Source organism: Callithrix jacchus, chromosome 1, assembly GCF_049354715.1.
Source record: "Callithrix jacchus isolate 240 chromosome 1, calJac240_pri, whole genome shotgun sequence".
NCBI lineage: Eukaryota > Metazoa > Chordata > Mammalia > Primates > Cebidae > Callithrix > Callithrix jacchus.
This window is the reverse complement of record NC_133502.1, coordinates 207,276,068-207,293,413: the sequence shown is the minus strand read 5'-3', so window position 1 is coordinate 207,293,413 and position 17,346 is coordinate 207,276,068. Positions and strand designations below refer to the sequence as shown.

Genomic DNA, 17,346 nt, shown 5'->3' with positions numbered 1-17,346 from the left:
GTCCAGAGAACAGCATGTGCAAAGAAAGGCCCAGCATATACAACTGATCGGGGTGGTCATTCTCTTTCTTCTGGCAAGGCTACATTTGCAGAAAGACAGCCCATCACCAAGTTAGGAGACAGGGAGATGAGCATTTACGCATCCAGAGGCAACCGGCCCTGGGATCACAAAGTCCTTTCCAATATCAACCCCAAATTCCTCTGTTCAACTTGAAGATATTTCCTTCTGGTTTTGTCCCCAGTGGGAAAGAAATATCTGGTTGTTATTATTCCTAAAATAGCTCTTTATTTCTTTATGCTGCTCTAGCCACCTTGAACTTGGGGCTGAGTAAAACAGTTCTCAAAATGCTTTTGACCTAGAGGAAAAAAGCCATCAAGAGATTATTGTAGGGCGGGCATGGTGGTGCATGCCTGTAAACCCAGGACCTTGGGAGGCCAAGACCAGAGGATTGCTTGAGCTCATGAGTTCGAGACCAGCCTGGGCAACATGGTGAAACCCCATCTCTACAAAAAAACACAAAAATTAGCTGGGCGTAGTGGTGCATGCCTGTAGTCCCAGCTACTTGCTGGAGGCTGAGGTGGGAATATCGCTTGAACCCAGGAGGTCAAGGGTACAGTCAGCCAAGATTGCACCACTGCACTCCTGCCTGGGTGACAGAGTGAGACTCTGTCTCGAATTTAAAAAAGAAAAAAGATTATTATGGCCCTCCTACCTTACAGATGGGAAGACCAACTTTCAGACTGAGGGGTTTTACTCATGATCACATGTATAATCAAAGGAGGTGTGGTGACAGGCTCATTCTGTTACAGAGACAGCAGGCCTCAAAGGCTCAGCTGTTTAATTTTCTATCTGATTTCAGAGTGACTTAAGCACATTTCCATGAGGTGGACTCATGCTTCTGAGAGCCCTGCACTGTGCTGCAGCCTTCAGTGGAGCTGTGGGCCATTCTACTTTGCCAGGAATTCCTGACTGCCCCAGACTGTATGCAAAAACTGCATTTCCTTGTTGATTGCTAGATCAGTCCATGACAATGAGGTCCTTGTTTTCTGCCATCGATGCCCACCCTTTGGGGATGAGCCTGGTTCATCAAGGACCTATCAACAAATGGACATGTAGAACAGTCTCCTTTATAGCCCAGCCTTCTAATACGGCAGGTGGGAAGAACTGCTGAAGTCCAGAGATAGCAAGGAACCTAAGCAGGGTAACACAGCCAGGTGTTGGCCGGGCTGAGGCTGGAACTTGGGTTCCTGATTTTTCAGCCCAGTTATGTCTCATCTCTGTGTGGTTTTTTTTTTTTTTTTTTGAGATGGAGTCTTACTCTGTTGCCCAAGATGGAGTGCAGTGGTGCAATCTTGGCTCACTGCAACCTCTGCCTCCTGGGTTCAAGCTGTTCTGTCTCAACCTCCCGAGTAGCTGGGATTACAGGTGTGCACCACTACGCCTGGCTAATTTTTGTATTTTTAGTGGAGATGGGGTTTCACATATTGGTCAGTTTGGTCTCGAACTCCTGACCTCGTGATCCACCTGCCTTGGCCTCCCAAAGTGCTGAGATTACAGGTGTGAGCCACTGCTCCCTGCCATCTCATCTGTTTCTTGATCAGATTATCATGTGGAGCATATTAAAATCCCCTGTCCTTAAGGAGTGTTAACTACTGAAATTCAGAATTAGTGACTTGTAAATAAATGAATGGGAGACTGCTTTAAGGAAGCACAGTGTGTCTGCGGGGGTGCCATGGAGCTGTAGCCTCACTGTCTGGGATTGGGAGGTGCTCCTCTTGACAGGCTTTATCGCTTATGTCACACCCACTCTGCTGTGCCACTAAGCTGAGATGGCTTCTGCTCAGTAAAGCAGAGCCCTCAAGTGCTAGAGTTGGAGCCTCCAGGACCTGGCTTTGATCCCAGCTCTGCCCAGTACCATGAGACAGGGCTATGTGGAGTCTCGGTTCCTCATCTGCAGGGATTCCATGGGAACCTTCTGAAGCACCCAGCCAGTACCTGGCTCTGCACACGGCCTGGGGGCCTGGACTCAGGCTGCTAATGTTTGTTACAAGTGAAAGCAACTCCTGTTCTGCTTGGCTCTTTATTGGTGCCGTTTTAACTAGAGTCTCTTGGGATCTGCTGGATGTGAATTGAAACAAGTGGAGCACCTGAGCCTGCCTGAGCCTGCACGGGGCCTTTCCCTCCCACGAAGAGGAGCAGTCATTGTTCAGATACATTCAGTGTTAGTGGCTGTGTCCTTCCTCCGCAAGCAATAGGCAGGGGTTTTACTGGGGTGGCTGTGGTGGGTGGTGCCCATGCCTTTTCTGCAGAGCTCTTTGGCTGGAGGCATAACTCTCACTTTTGCTTCCTTGCTGTCTCCTATGGTGTTCAGTTCCTCCTGCCTCTCACCAGCTTTCTCTTTTTTTGAGACAGAGTCTCGCTCTCTTGCCCAGGCTGGAGTGCAATGGTGTGATCTTGGCTCACTGCAACCTCCACCTCCTGGGTTCAAGCAATTCTCCTGCCTGAGCCTCCTGAGTAGCTGGGACTACAGGCGCGTGCCACCACACCTAATTTTTTATTTTTATTTTTAGCAGAGATGGGGTTTCACTGTGTTAGCCAGGATGGTCTCGATCTCCTGACCTCGTGATCCTCCCACCTCAGCCTCCCAAAGTGCTGGGATTACAGGTGTGAGCCACCGTGCCTGGCTCACCAGCCTTCTTCTAAGCATCATCACTCAGAGGCCCATTGACGGCCTCTGCAGTCATTCTAGTGGAGACCCCAGCAGGTGCAAAACTATTAGGATGTCAGTGCCCCTGGGTGTGGCTGCCTGGGCAGGAGGTGCTGCCTCATTCATGGTCTGTCTTTCCACGCAAGCTTCCAAATCATGACCTCAGGAGGCCTTCGCAGCCTGTTTGCCCAGCATTGTGGGTGGCGTGGCTAATTCTGAGCCACAGCTGCTCTGTCTTTTTCTTCAGGGGGTGAGGCCCTGGGATGGGGGCGGATGGGCACAAAGAGCCTCTGTAGCCTGTGAATGGAGCAGCGCCGTGGTGTGGCCGTGTGGGAGCAGAGCCGCTGGCTTGATGTCTGTGCCTCCACGAGCCTCCAGTGAGTCGCCTTCCTCCCACCTGAGCCTCAGCACTCATTCTGCAGAGCTTAGCTCCATCATCACTGATTTGACAGGATTCACCCAGAGAACTTTGAGCCCCCATAGACCACTCCACAGGACCAGCTGCCCACCCAGCTGTCAGAAAGACTTGTCCTCATGACCCGCAGTCACCTTCTGCTGTCAGCACCAGCTGGTTTTACACATCTGGCTTTGTGGCACTGCCTTAGTGTGTGGCCATGTGTCCTTGGTTTTACTGGGCTGGATTTCCTAGAGTGTGGGCTTTCTCAACGTCCAGGAACAAAGCTCGATTGTTTCTGAGCTCCTGGGACGACCTTGCTGCTCCCTGGCCTTTTATCTTGTCCCCTCTCGACATTCACTCCCACTTCTCTTCCTCCCAAAATGCCTGGGCCTGCAGGTTGCCAGTACCACGTTTGCACTTGGCTTCAGAGCGTTCCCGGTCTCTTGTGAAAAGAGTAGTTGGAGGGAAAGCAAGTGACGAATTATCCCAGGAAGAAAGGAAATCAAGGGCCCTGCATCCTCTTCTCCAAGCAGCCAAACATGCTTGTCCATTTCTAAGCTCAGCTGCCTTTTTTTTTTTTTTTTTTTTTTAAGAGACAGGGTCTCCCTCTGTCACTCGGGCTGGAGCACAGTGTTGCCATCATGGCTTATTGCAACCTCGAACTCCTGGCCTCAAGTCATCCTCCTATCTCAGCCTCTGGAGTAGCTGGGACTGCAGGTGCATGCCACCTCACCCAGCTAATTTATTTTTTATTTTTTAGTTTTTTGTAGTGATGGAGACTTGCTTTGTTGCCCAGGCTGATCTCTCTCACTTGGCCTCCCCAAGTGCTGGATTCCAGGTGTGAGGCCCTGGGACTGGCCTCAGCTGTTCTGAAGGCATACCATTGTGTGGTTGATGGGAGCCTGTGGGTTCTGCCTTCAGTCTGATTGCTGCTTGGAAAGTCCCTGTGCCGTAGCCTTAGGCCAGTGCTTCAGAAGAGCCTTCTCTTCATGACTGGCTCCCGTGTGGACCGTGTCTTTGGGTTCAGCCAGAAGATCCATCCTCAGTTTTGGAGTGACTCGAGAGGGCCCAGGTGGAGGGGGCTGGGTTGACCCCATGGTGCAGTCCCTAAAGTGGTGGCTGCTTCAGGAACAGTGAAGGTACAGGCCACTTGTGGTGAAGAAATCAAACAGGTCGAAGGCGCTCGAAGGCGCTCGGGGAACTGGCTCACCTCCAAGGCGGTTGGGATTAGAGACCCGAGTCTGCTCCCAGCTCTGCCCAGTGCCTTGTGACCTTCCGTTGTCACTGTACAGAGGCAGGGCTGGAGGTGGTGTGGTACGTGGAGCACTGCACTTTGCTGGGCCCCTCAGGCCCATTTTCTTTTTTCTTGTTTTTGAGATGGAGTCTCACTCACTGGAGTGCAGTGACGTGATCTTGACTCACTCGAACCTCCTCCTCCCTGGTTCAAGCGATTCTCCTGCCTCAGCCTCCAAGTGGCTGGGACTACAGGCACCCGTCACCATGCCCAGCTAATTTTTGTATTTTTAGTAGAGACAGGGTTTCACCATGTTTGTCAGGATGATCTCGATCTCTTGACCTCGTGATCCACCCGCCTTGGCTTCCCAGACTGCTGGGATTACAGGCATGAGCCACTGCAGGTGGCCCCCTCAGGCCCATTTTCTTAGGAAGAGGGTACTTGGGTCACTCCAGCTGCCTAAAGAGAGTTGTGTCCCCTAACTGAGCACCTGCCACCTGGCTGGTCTCGGGGGGGGGGGGGGGTCTTCCACAGCTATTAGGAATCTCTTTTATTTTAAAGTGGGGAAGAGGTATCTTGGGAGAAAAAAATAACAGGTAGTTTATTAGAAAAAGAACTAGTAGTCACAAGATAAAGTATATTTACCCGAAGACATGGAATTAGTCACAAGGTAAGGTGTATTACCTGAAGACAAGGAGGAAGGACGATGTGTAAACCGCTGCTGTTGGAAATGGTTGCCGTGACCCTCCCAGAGCTGTTCTCCAAGGCTGTGCTGCCTGCTGTGCCAAGCACATCATTTAACCCTCATTACCACCCAGCGAGGTCTAGAGCTCTGCCTGTCCCCAGTTTTCATATTGAGAAATGGAGGGAGAGAGGTTAAGAACCTTACCCTTTGTGAGATTTGAACTTAGGACATCTGACTCGGGGGGTCTTTTTTTTTTTGAGGGGGAGTCTTGCTCTGTCCCTCAGGCTGGAGTGCAGTGGCACGGTCTCGGTTCACTGCAACCTCTGCCTCCCAGATTCAAGCAATTCTCCTGCTTCAGCCTCCCAAGTAGCTGGGATTACAGGCACCTGCCACCACACCCAGCTATGTATTTTTAGTAGAGATGGGATTTCACTGTGTTGGCCAGGCTGGTCTTGAACTCCTGACTTCAGGTGATCCGCCCGCCTCGGCCTCCCAAAGTGCTGGGAGTACTGGCGTGAACTACCACTCCCAGCCAACTCTGAACTTGACCAAGTCACACTTGGAGTATTGGGTATGTTTTAAGTGCCTCCCATTAAGGATGTTGATTAATTGAGTTCCCCTCCAGAGAAGACCCAAGTCTTGGAGAGGGCTCACAGGGGCTGTGAAATAGTCTTAAAGTTTTTGAGGGATTTGCATGTGAATATCTCCAGAAGATTCCAGAGAAAGAGGTGTTTTTCAGGGACCTACTAGCCCACAAAAGATCTCATAGGTTTAGGACACAGTGAGCTTTTCAGTGCTAGAAAGATTTAAGCTTCACTCTCTCTCAGCATCCTTCAGTGTGAAATAACTTGTGTTTTTACAGTTTGCTGCGCTGCAGCTGAGCCCTTGTCTCTTTGTGCATTTCTCACAATGACGAACACATCTCTCATTGTGCTCAGATCTGGGCTTTGTAACTGGACTTCTGCCGTCTGCTTGGCCGTGGACCTTCCCTGGTGGATACACACACTCACTGACCTATGAGGCTGGAGCACTCCTGCAGTGGAGAGGGAGGATCTTCACTGACAGGGCAGAGGAAGGATGCGGGTGCCCCACAGCTGCAGCAGGGCTGTGGGAGCTAGGGCACTGGGACCAAGAGCTGTCAGGGACTGCTTTCACGTCAGGCTGACTCGGGGGTCCTTTGAAGCTGCAGATATTTTGCCACAGTTTATACACTACCGAGATTCAGACTTCCTAACCCGTTCCTATCTGCCATTCTTTCCTTTAGACCTATTCCGGCCTGTTCTGTGTGGTCATCAATCCTTACAAGAACCTGCCCATCTACTCGGAAGAGATTGTGGAAATGTACAAGGGCAAGAAGCGGCATGAGATGCCCCCTCACATCTATGCCATCACAGACACTGCCTACAGGAGTATGATGCAAGGTGGGTGCCGTCGTGTCAGCCCTCCTGGGGCCGAGTCTTCACTGGGGGCTGCAGGTGCTGATTCACATTTGGTACCACATCCATCTAGTGGCTGGTGATGGGCAGTGCATCATGGAGCGTCTGGAGGTCTGTAGACTGCTGTATGAGAGCCAGAGCCAATGGCTATCCAAAGGACATGTTAATATGTTGATAGAATGTTCTAGAAACTTTAAAATACACATTTCCTAAATTTCCCCCCAATTTCTTATTCTTTTCAAGAGCTCTTGTGCCTGTCCCCTCTGCTTTCTTTTAGGTCCCTTCTTCTACCTGTTACTCCCTTCCCTTTGTGTTTTTCCCTCTTCCTCTCTTGGTCCTTCCCCACAGTCTTTCAGTACTTCCCATCTTTACAAAAACAGATATAGAGCCCTGGTGGCTTTTGCCCCTCGTCACTCTGGCTTCTGTGCCCCTTCTGTTCCATCGCAGTGAAGCTTTGTGGAGGAGGAAGTGTCTGTGCTCACTGCCTCTGTCCCCACCTCCCAGTCATTCCTCTCACCCTGACTGGTCTGTCCCCCTCCTTCTCCAGACTGGCTGACAGAAGGCACCCATGATCTGTGTGTTGCTAAGTCCACGGCTCTCGGGAGTTCCTACCTCACCTGTCCCCGGCATCGTACAGTCTTGACCACTCCCTTTCAAAAGCCATTCCCTCCTGCCACCCTTCTCTGGTTCCCCTCATCTCTGCCTTCCCCGTCTGTTTCCCTGTCTGTTTGGCTCTCCCACCACTCTCCCTGCCCTTGCTCATTGGTGCTCCTTGAGATGTCACCTCAACTGCTGGTCCTTTTGCTCTGAGGATTCCTCTGGATGGTGGCCCCATTCACTCGAGTGGCTTCTACCATCACTTTCTAGCTGAGGAGGGTCACTGTCACCTGAGCACTGCTAGCCACATACTCCCAGCCGCCACCTCTGCTGCCATCTCTCCATCCACCCAGTCACCCAAACCAGGGACCTGGGACTCTCCATCTATCAATCAATCAATCAATCAATCATCTATCCATCCACCCACCTACCCAGTCACCCAAGCCAGGAACCTGGGACTCTTCATCCATTCATTCATTCATTTATTGAGATGGAGTCTTGCTTTGTTGCCCAGGCTGGAGTGCAGTGGTGTGATCTTGGCTCACTGCAACTTCCACCTCCATGCTTCAAGCGATTCTCCTGCCTCAGCCTCCTGAGTAGCTGGGATTACAGGCACGTGCCACCACGCCTGGCTAATTTTTGTATTGTAGTAGAGACATGGTTTCTCCATGTTGGCCAGGCTGGTTTCGAACTCCTGACCTCGTGATCTGCCCACCTCATCTTACCAAAGTGCTGGGATTACAGGTGTGAGCCACTATGCCCGGCTCTTTTATTTGCTTTTGCTTCTCCATTTTTTTTTGAAAGACTAATCAAGGGCATTAGTGAGAAGGGAGGAGGAGTAGAACAAATTCTGTAACTGAACAGTCAGTCGAGATAGCTCACTCTCTTCAGACCGGACTTATAATGAAGGACTCGTCGCACACTCCCCTCTTCCTCCCTCGCCCCATTTCCAAGTCAGCCAGCACTTTCTGTAGGTTTTCTCTCTTTCCATATTTCTGATCCCCTTCTCCCTCTTTCTACCCCTTTAATCCTGGCCTTAATTAAAACTTTCCAGTTTTTTGCCTGCACTATTGTATGGTCCTCTAAACATCACTCTTTTTTTTAAATACGGAGTCTCGCACTGGTTGCCCAGGCTGCAGTACAGTGATGCCATCTTGGCTCACTGCAGCTTCTGCCTCGGCCTCCCAAGTAGCTGGGATTACAGGTGCCCGCCACCACATCTGGCAAATTGTTTGTATTTTTAGTAGAGACAAGGTTTCACCATGTTGACTGTGGCTGGTCTCAAACTTCTAACCTCAGGTGTTGTGCCCTCCTCAGCCTCCCAAAGTGCTGAAATTACAGGTGTGAAACACCATGCCAGTGTTTTTTTTGTTTTTTTTTTTTTTTCTGAGACGGAGTCTTGCTCTGTTGCCCAGACCGAAGTGCAGTGGCATAATCTCGGTTCACTGCAGCCTCCGCCTCCCAGGTTCAAGCGATTCTCCTGCCTCACCCCACCCCCAGTAGCTAGGATTACAGGCATGTACCACCATGCCCAGCTAATTTTTGTATTTTTAGTAGAGAAGGTGTTTTGCCATGTTGGCCAGGCTTGTCTTGAACTCCTGACCTCGGGGGATCCACCTGCATCTGCCTCCCAAAGTGCTGGATTTATAGGCATGCTCAGCCAACTTCATTCTTAATAGGGCCCCTACCCCATGCTTCTACCAACTGGTCATCTTTCTGGGATGTAAATGTGATCAGATCACTTGATTTGAAATTTTGACAAATCATGAAAAAGCTGCTCGTTGTCCCGGAACCGTTAGGTTGCTGCAAAAGTAATCACGGTCTTTGCCATTAAAAGTACAAAGACTGTGCTTGCTTTTACACCAACCTCTAGTAACACCCAGACTCTGTGGCAACGTAACAGTGCCCTTTGGAACTGGCCCCCTGCCTACCTCTCCTGCTTCTAGCTATGTGGAACGCCTCACGTTTCCCTAAAAGCTCTTTCTGCTTCGAAACACCATACCTGCTCCATCTGCCTGCAATGCCTGGCAGATCCCTACTCTTTTTTTTTAAAAGCATGACTGAAGCATTAGGGCCTCCAGGGAGACCGTCTGGGCTAGATTTGCATCAGAGCCCTGGTAATACTTTATTTGACTGCGATGTTTACACATTTCTTTTTCTCTCCCAGATGTTGCCTTTACATTCTCAGCGCTTAGCCAAGTACCTGGCATGTGTAATCCTGACTCAAACCCAATTTTCAGGCAGGTCTGTGTTCTCCCATCTTGTATGGATAGTGGTTTGTTATGTCCTCTTCCATATGCATTTTTTTTTTTTTTAACTTTGCAGTCTATCTAGACAGTGATGGTAATGAGTCTTGTTGGGTTAACCACCTTGTCCCTGGTTTAGAGGTTTAGAGTGGCAGCCTATGGGCCTGTCCTTCACCACCCGCACTGTTGAGCGTGATGAATTATGTAGGGTTCACGAGTTTGGCCTTGTCTTTGGCTTATGCTCATGTCTATCAAAATTCCTTGAGGATGTCAGCCCTTTATTTCTAAAGTAGAATGAGTGTTTCAAAATGCTAACTAGAACAGCCTGGTGGCAAAACATTCTGTGGGATTCCAAAAAAGTCTGAGTCTTTGTCTAGAGGTTATGAGTCAGGTTGTTCCCAGCTCTCTTAATTGGCCTAGTGCAAGAAGTGTACTCTAGAGTCAGTCTTGAGATCTGAGCTACTGAGCGAGGGCCTCTTTTCACACTTGGATCCCTGATTGGAACAGTTAACTAGCAACTGGGCATTTTTGCTTTTAGGCAAGACATTGTGACCGAGTAGTATGTACTGATGGGGCAGGAGGCAGGGTCCTCAGGCCCAGACTTCAGAATGTCTTCAGTTAACCTGTGGGACTCCTTCTCTAAGAGATTCATTCAATTGTTCTTTGTTCAACAACAACAAAAACTTGGTGGGGATGGCCTGGAAGCTCCATACGTTGAAAGTAAGTGGGAACAACAAAAAAAAAAGACGCAGAGAACTGGAGCTTTCCATTGTCTTGGCCAGAACCAAATGGCCTTGATAGGAACTCAGGGGCTGCCCTCTCTGTCTGTACAATGGAGGATCTCTTCCTCATTTGTTAAGATTCTGAATCAATGGGTTCAATCTGATTTGCAAATTATCAGGGCAGGTAGGTAGGTGATTTCATCGTTTGGAGACCAGGGATAGGAAATACATGTGTGAGCACAGGAAATCTGCACTGACGGTGCCTCCTTGCAAGTAGTCTGTGCAGGTATTGGGTGTTTTTCTAACCCTCAGTCTGAAAGGTTTTCAGTTTGCCTTTGGTCCAGCTGTAGCTCTTGAGTACCCATGTTGACTGACAGAGGACATTTCTAGGCTATTAGAAAGTTCCTTCTTCTTCAGCCAGCCGCGATGGCTCACGCCTGTAATCCCAGCACTTTCAGAGACTGAGGCAGGTGGATCACCTGACGTGAGGAGTTTGAGACCAGCCTGGCCAACGTGGTGGAACCCAGTCTCTACTGAAAATACAAAAAAGCTAGCCAGGCATGGTGGTGCACACCTGCAGTCCCAACTACTCAGGAGACTGAGACACAAGAATAGCTTGAACCCAGGTGGCAGAGGTTGCAGTGAGCTGAGATCACGCCACTGCACTCCAGCCTGGACAACAGAGTGAGACTTTGTCTCAGTTAAAAAATAAAAATAAAAAAGTTCCTTATTCTTGTATATAGCTGACCTGCAAAGCAATTAGTAACAAGTTTCTTGTTCTTGGAGCAGGGAGGAAGTTACTAACAGAAACTGCTCACATTATGACAAGATGGTTCACTAGTAAAGGAAAGGTGTCCAGAGGAACCTTTGCTTCTTACCCTGGGTCATGTGTCACCCGTGGAGCCTCAGCGTCTGCCGTCTGTTAAAATCTGCCCTTCTCTTTTGAAGTGAAGTCTTAGTGCATGCTGCCCACCTGGCTTTGGGGGAAACAGGTTTGTTCTCTGCCACTGACATCTTAAAAGGCACAGCCAGAAGGTTCCTTTTCTGCTTTATCTTTAAACAAGAACTAGACAAAGATTTCCTTCCTGAGCTGGCTGTGGCTTATGACATACTAGCATTTATTCTGTCAAAACAGGGCAGTCGGTGGCTTTGTCTGGGGACTTGTAGGAGAGGAGCTGTTTGACCCTTCCTGGGGACCTCCATCTGCCTTTATCTTTATCTGATTTGTGCCTGTTGTTCCACAGTTATTATTAATGGCACTCTCACTTTCAGAAGCATCTCAGTTTGGAGGAGATATTATATGTTACTCACCTATTGTCAGACTGAGCCAGGGTTTCTCACACTTGGCACTAGTGATATTTGAGGCTGAATGATTCTCTGTTGGGCGTGGGAGTTTTCCTGAGCACTGGAGGATGTTTAGCAGCATCCTGGCTCCTATTCATTCGATGCCAGCTGCACCTTCCCTCTCCAGTTGTGACAACCAAAAATGTTCTCAGCCATTGCCATCAAGTTGTTTGTGGGGGGCGAGATTACTCCCGGTTAAGAACTGCTGGACTAAGCATTGTAGATTAGTTTTACTTTGAGTGTCATCTTCGATCGATCAGTAGTGGCTGCCTGGAGCCCTGCTGATCCTTCTGTGCTGGCAGAGATTTGAGACTCGATGCAGGAATGCTGAGATGGATTAGTGCTGTCTGCCATGGGCCTGGGTGGGGCATGACAGCATGTAGTGTCTTGGATTAGGCTGTGGAGGTAGGTAGCAGAAGGTGCCAGAATGCCAGGAGGTTTTGACATCCTGTTACTGGATGCCCTGGCAGTCCAGGTGGAGAGACGAGATGTGTTTATAGACAGAGATATATGGCCATAGCTACAAAACACAACACTTGCTGCCTACATCTGTGCTAGCACGACTGAACTGGTGTCAGGTGTCCAGGGAGTTTGGGGGAAGGTGTGGCCGTGAGGCCTGGGGTGGTTGGATCTTGCAGAAAGGCGGTGGTATGTGTCAGTCGTAGTTACAGGGCATCCCAGACATGCCCAGCATGGCCTTGGGCTTAATTAAAGTCATGGTGACATGGTCGGTTCACCCTGACCCTGGCTTTCCCATATGATTAATTCATTGTCATGGCCATTCCTGGGTCTTGCCACCTTGGGGGTTGGACCATTCCTCTGAACTCTGTGATGGCATTGAAGGCTTCAAACTGGCCGGGGCCACGAGTGAGAGAGCGTAACGTTGTGTTGTGTTGCTGGCCCTTGCCAGGCGGAGACCCAACTTTAACGGGGGTGCAATGGTCTGCTGTAGAGTTCAGGCGGAAGCAGCTGTGGTCTGCAAAACATCTGCCTTGCCTGGGAAATGGTGCTTCTGGCTCCCAGGCCGGACCTTCTGGGGTGTCCCCTGTGGGGAGAGGTGTGTGTGTCTCTACAGGAGCATTTACTGGTTAAAGAATTTGACTCAAGTCCAGTTATCTCCCCAGTGAGTAGAAAAAGCCGCTTCTGGAAGGCCGAGGTGGGCGGAGCATGAGGTCAAGAGATCGAGACCATCTTGGCCGACACGGTGAAACCCTGTCTCTACTAAAAATACAAAAAAATTAGCTAGGTGTGGTGGCACACACCTGTAGTCCCAGCTACTTGGGAGGCTGAGGCAAGAGAATCCCTTGAACCCAGGAGGCGGAGGTTAGAGTGAGCCGAGATTGCGCCACTGCACTCCAGCTTTGCAATGGAGTGAGACTCTGTCTCAAAAAAAATAAAAGATCCCCTTCTCTATGAATTAGGTAGAGTGCCAGGTTTGGTTCACTCTCGGTGACTTTGTGGTATTAATATTTTAATGAGTTCCCAGTATTTTGGGGGAAGTGAGTCTGCTTTCATTCTAGACCTCACCTGGTCTGAGAGCAATTTAACCCTTTGCTCTGTGCCAGTCTCCCTCCCACCCAATCTCCGGTTCTCAGGGGAAGCAGCACCAGAAGTGGTTGGTCACCAGCAGCTGCCCAGAGTGCCAGTGAGTGTCCACATTCTCCTTGGTTTCTGACCTTTTTCTGTAAACGATGAGGGGTAGAATTTTTGTGTATCTTCACGTCTGAGCACGGCTCTTTGAATTTGTATGGAAAGAGGCAGGCCCAGATATGTTAACTGACTTGTCAGCCCCAGAAAGTAAGTCTCCTGATTTCCGTCCTGGTGCCTGTTACCCCGGCACAGGCCCGCAGGGTGCTGGTGCCTCTCCTTTTCTCTGGCTGGTCTTGAAGTAATTCTTTTCTCGGACTCAGTGGTTAGGTGGGGCTAGGGGAGGAGGGGCCCTCTCTTTCCTTCTCTCCGCATTCTTCTTGTCTCTCCTGTGGAACCGTCTGCTTTCCAAGGTCTTTCTGAGGAAAAGTGCCATGTTGGGCAGAGGCCCAGGAAAATGCTTCAAGGGGGCAGAAAAGCTCCATTTGAATAGACTCACCGGGACAGGCGGCTTCGGAAGCCGCAGATGGGATGACTCTGCTGAAGCAGGAATGCGCCCAGCCGGGAGGCTGCCAGCCCTGCCAGCCGTCGGCACACAAAGGCCCGCTGTCTGCTGGGGAGGTCAGGAACAGGCCCTGTGCACTCAATTGTGCTATGGGAGGCAGCTCAGGATCTCCAAGATGGGGTGTGTCCCCTGTCCACACCCACTGGTCTCCCTGTGCTGGCTGAGCACCTACTGTATGTTTGCGGGGCATTCTGCAGAGTGTGTGTGGACAGCAGGTTGGGGCCTGCCTGGAGGAGGTGACTATCTCGTGCCCAGAGACAAGCAGATCAGCTTCAAGATGAGAGCGAGAAACGAGCACAGAGAAGGAGGGCCCCACTGAGCCTCGAGAGCTGCTGGGGTGGGGACAGGGCTTTGATAGATGACACAGCACTTCCACAGGGCACCAAAAAGGGGCTGCTGGGCCTGTCTCAGCCTGAGATTTGGGAAAAGTGCCATGTTTTGCCTTTGAGCAAGAGGAAGTGTGTTGTGGAGGAGAGACCAGGGCTTTGGACTAGACAGAGCAGGAATCGGCCTCTTTCGCTGCCTGACTGCAGCCTGGCTGAGGCAAGTCACCTCACTCTGATTGAGCCTTCGTTCTCTTGTCTGCCTTTTGGGCTTCATAAAACTCCCTGGCAGGGTCATGGTAAGAAGTAAGATGCCACGTGTGTGATGGCTGCGGTAAGCACCTGTTAGACCTGGCACTAGGAGTCCAAACACTTCTTGACTGAACCGCCCCGCCTTTCACAGAGCCTTCAAATCGCTCATTCCTTCCGTCCACACTCCTGCTTGCTTAACGAAGGTGATGGCCAAATGTCAGGCAGGCGTTTGAAACTTGTCAGAAAGACTCCCCTGAGAGTCCGGCCACAGGAAGTGAGTTGTCACAGCCGCTTCCCCTGCAGCGACCTCGCCACACACTGGAACACGATAGCAGACATGGTCCCTGGCTTGTCTGGTCTGGTCCACGCAGAGCTGAGGCCTGGGGTGGATGTGGCCTCAGTGGAGCTTTAGGAGATGTGGTACTTGATCCAGAGTTGGTTCTTCCACAGCCCTAATACGCTTTTCTGTTCCCTGGGCTGCTGGTGGACCAGAGAGGTGCAGTGGGAAGCTACCACCCAATACCATGGCTGCAGCCGGGAGGCGCTGTCCTCGAGCTGATGCGAGCTGGCTGCTTTGTCCTTCCTGCCGGGAAGGAAAGCCTGGCCCCAGCACGAGGCTGCTGAACTACCCATGGTCCTGCCTGACAGTCTCATTTTTAGGACATCTTCTCTCTAGAAGAGGAGTCTCTGGGCCCGGTGTAGTGGCTCAGGTTTGTGATCCCAGCATTTTGGGAGGCTGAGGCAGGCAGATCATGAGGTCAGGAGTTCGAATCTAGCCTGACCAACACGGTGAAACCCCACCTCTACTAAAAATACAAAAATTAGCTGGGCATTGGTGGTGCATGCCTGTAATCCCAGCTACTCAGGAGGCCGAGGCAGGAGAATCATTTGAACCCGGGAGGCAGAGGTTGCAGTGAACAGAGATCGTGCTACTGCACTCCACCTGGGCAACAGAGCGAGACTCTGTCTCAAAAAAAAAAAAAAGAGGAATCTGGTTAACAGGCCCTTTTTAAGGATTCATCATTAGGCTTACTTCTTTTTGGAAATTCAATCCAGCAGACCCACTATGCTTTGCCCTGTATCCACTGAGAGGGAGATTAAAAGGAAGTATCCTCTTGGGGTGTTTGGAGGCTTTGCCCAGTGTTTTTGTTTCTGCTCCCCATCCCCTGAAACAAACCAACACCAAAAACTCACATCAAATCCCTCCCATCAAAGCCATTTGGTGCTTTTGGCCTCTTATGAGTTCTCTTGCTGCCTGGTGAGTGTCGGCTGTCACTGCCAGCCCGTTTTTCCTGTTCTCCCAAGCCCCGCCTCTGAGACTTCAGCTGGACCTTGTCCCAATTTGTCAGGGCTGAACCATAGCGTGTTGAGAGAAAGGAGTTGCTTTCCTTTGCCTACCTGATTTCTGGAATTAAGGTATCAGTTAAGAATAAAAGTAATTTCATACAACTAAAGAAAGATAAATGAGCTGAAAGTCTGCAGGTATAAAAGTTGGGATTCTGGAAGTGGCTTCTGTAAAATTTAGTCTTCACCAAGACTGTCAGCCCCGTGTAGACCTTGATAATAAACTTTTAAGGACCCAAGCTGTGCTTTGGGAAAACAGATGGTGCTGATGGGGTCTCAGGATGTCATTCCCACGTGCCTTCATGATTCTTCTTGAAGATCTTGTCACTTCCACATGATCTGGTCCAGATACAACAGGGCACAGGTCTAAGCTGCAAGGAGAGGAAGTGTGAGCTGTGCTCCAGGAGTGAATCCTGGCCTGACAGCCACCGGCACGCCTTTCCCTCTACCCATTGCTTTTCCAAGGCAGCGTGGTCATGCACTGCTGCTATTCCCCTCCGAGCACTGATGTCCCTGGTATTCTCAAGCACGATTGACTCATCAAAGGAAGTTTCACAAAGTCGGTTGCTGTCTTTGCAGGCCTGTTGGTGTTCCAACAGGGAGCTGGGTTTGTCCTGAGCAGTGCCTGGCTGTGTCTGCCATGCTCCCTCTGTGTGTCCCGGGTCCTTCCCTCTTGTTCCCCATTGCTCCAGCCCTCTGCAGAACTCAACAGGGGCCCCTCCTCCCTTGCCTTTCCTTTTCCCAAGGGGAATGTTAGGTAGGAGCAAGGCAAAACTGGACTGGGAGTGTCCCGGTGGCATGTGCGGTGTGTGGTCAGCCCTCACATGTGGCTTTTGAATTTCCCTCCAGTCTGACAAACCTGTCAGAGCTGCCTTGACAACAAATCCACCAGGAGAACGGTTCTCCCTCCTGACCCCGCTCACAGGAAGGGCAGAGGAACACCGAGCAGTGCTGTTTCTGGCAGGTTTGCTTGTATGCTGGGAACTTACCTGTGTTTTTCTAACACATCTTGGCCAAGAGAAGCCTTGTCTGGGGCCTCACTTGGTCTCTGACATAGTGAAAGTTAAGAGCAATCCCTCAAGTTTTAAAAAAATTATTCAGGGTGCCTGCAAGGGGCCACCCATTCTCTGCCTCCTGTAACTGGAGACTTGGGTCTTGGCAGGTTCAAACCAGAGTTCCACCTGGGGAAAGACGGGCTGTGGGCAGAGGCGCTGGGCCAAGTCAAGCTGGCTTCTGGCATAGACGCAGCTGAGCAGGCATGTCCCTTGGTCTGGGCCTACCGTGGTGCCCTAGAGGGCACACTAGCCCGTGACCGCATCGTGTGCCTGGGAGCCACAGCAGGGGCTTCCTCCTTTGCTGGCGGATTGCTAGGCAGGCAGGCGGCCAGGAAGCTCCACCCCACTCGACACATCTGCAGCCCCTGCTAATATGAAGCATCCTTTTGCACTTGCTTTTCCTCACCTCCCCGTTTGCCTCCCAAGGGCTTGTAACCCAAGCTTGTGAATTGAGCTGGCTGTGGGGAAGCAGAGCCTCCCGTCGTAAGAGCATCGTGGCCCTTTCTTTACAGCACTGAGGCAGGTCTGCGGGAAGTGCTGAGTGCTGTGCCCATCCGGGCGTTTGATGGAGGGGAGTCTGGGGAAGGGTGAGGCCTCCAGAGGCCTGAGCTCTCAGCCCCATTTGCGAGACTCTGATCAAGCCATCAGGTTTCTTAGGAATCTGCCCTGATCTTGGGGTCAAGTTGAATTAGGTGCTCTCCAAGGCCTTCCCAATCCCAAGTTCCAAACTTCAGCCCCAGAGGTGCTTTGTGCTTTGACCAACTGAGACCAGATGCTGTCCACATGAGGGTCTTGGAGAGAAGCGACTCTGGGTCTAGGTCTCTGCCCAGGACAGCATGAGACACCCATCCT

The 17,346-nt window shown here is 50.7% G+C and overlaps 1 protein-coding gene across 9 annotated transcripts in view; it reads left to right on the top strand.

The window, feature by feature from the left end:
• The window catches only part of MYH9 (myosin heavy chain 9), a 132,993-nt gene that overhangs the window by 65,418 nt on the left and 50,229 nt on the right, over positions 1-17,346 (top strand). For all 9 annotated transcript variants that reach the window (XM_078339682.1, XM_078339670.1, XM_035271485.3 and 6 more), the window contains one exon: positions 6,288-6,444. In XM_078339682.1, the coding sequence (XP_078195808.1) occupies positions 6,288-6,444 (157 nt within the window). The remainder of the gene's footprint in view (positions 1-6,287; positions 6,445-17,346) is intronic.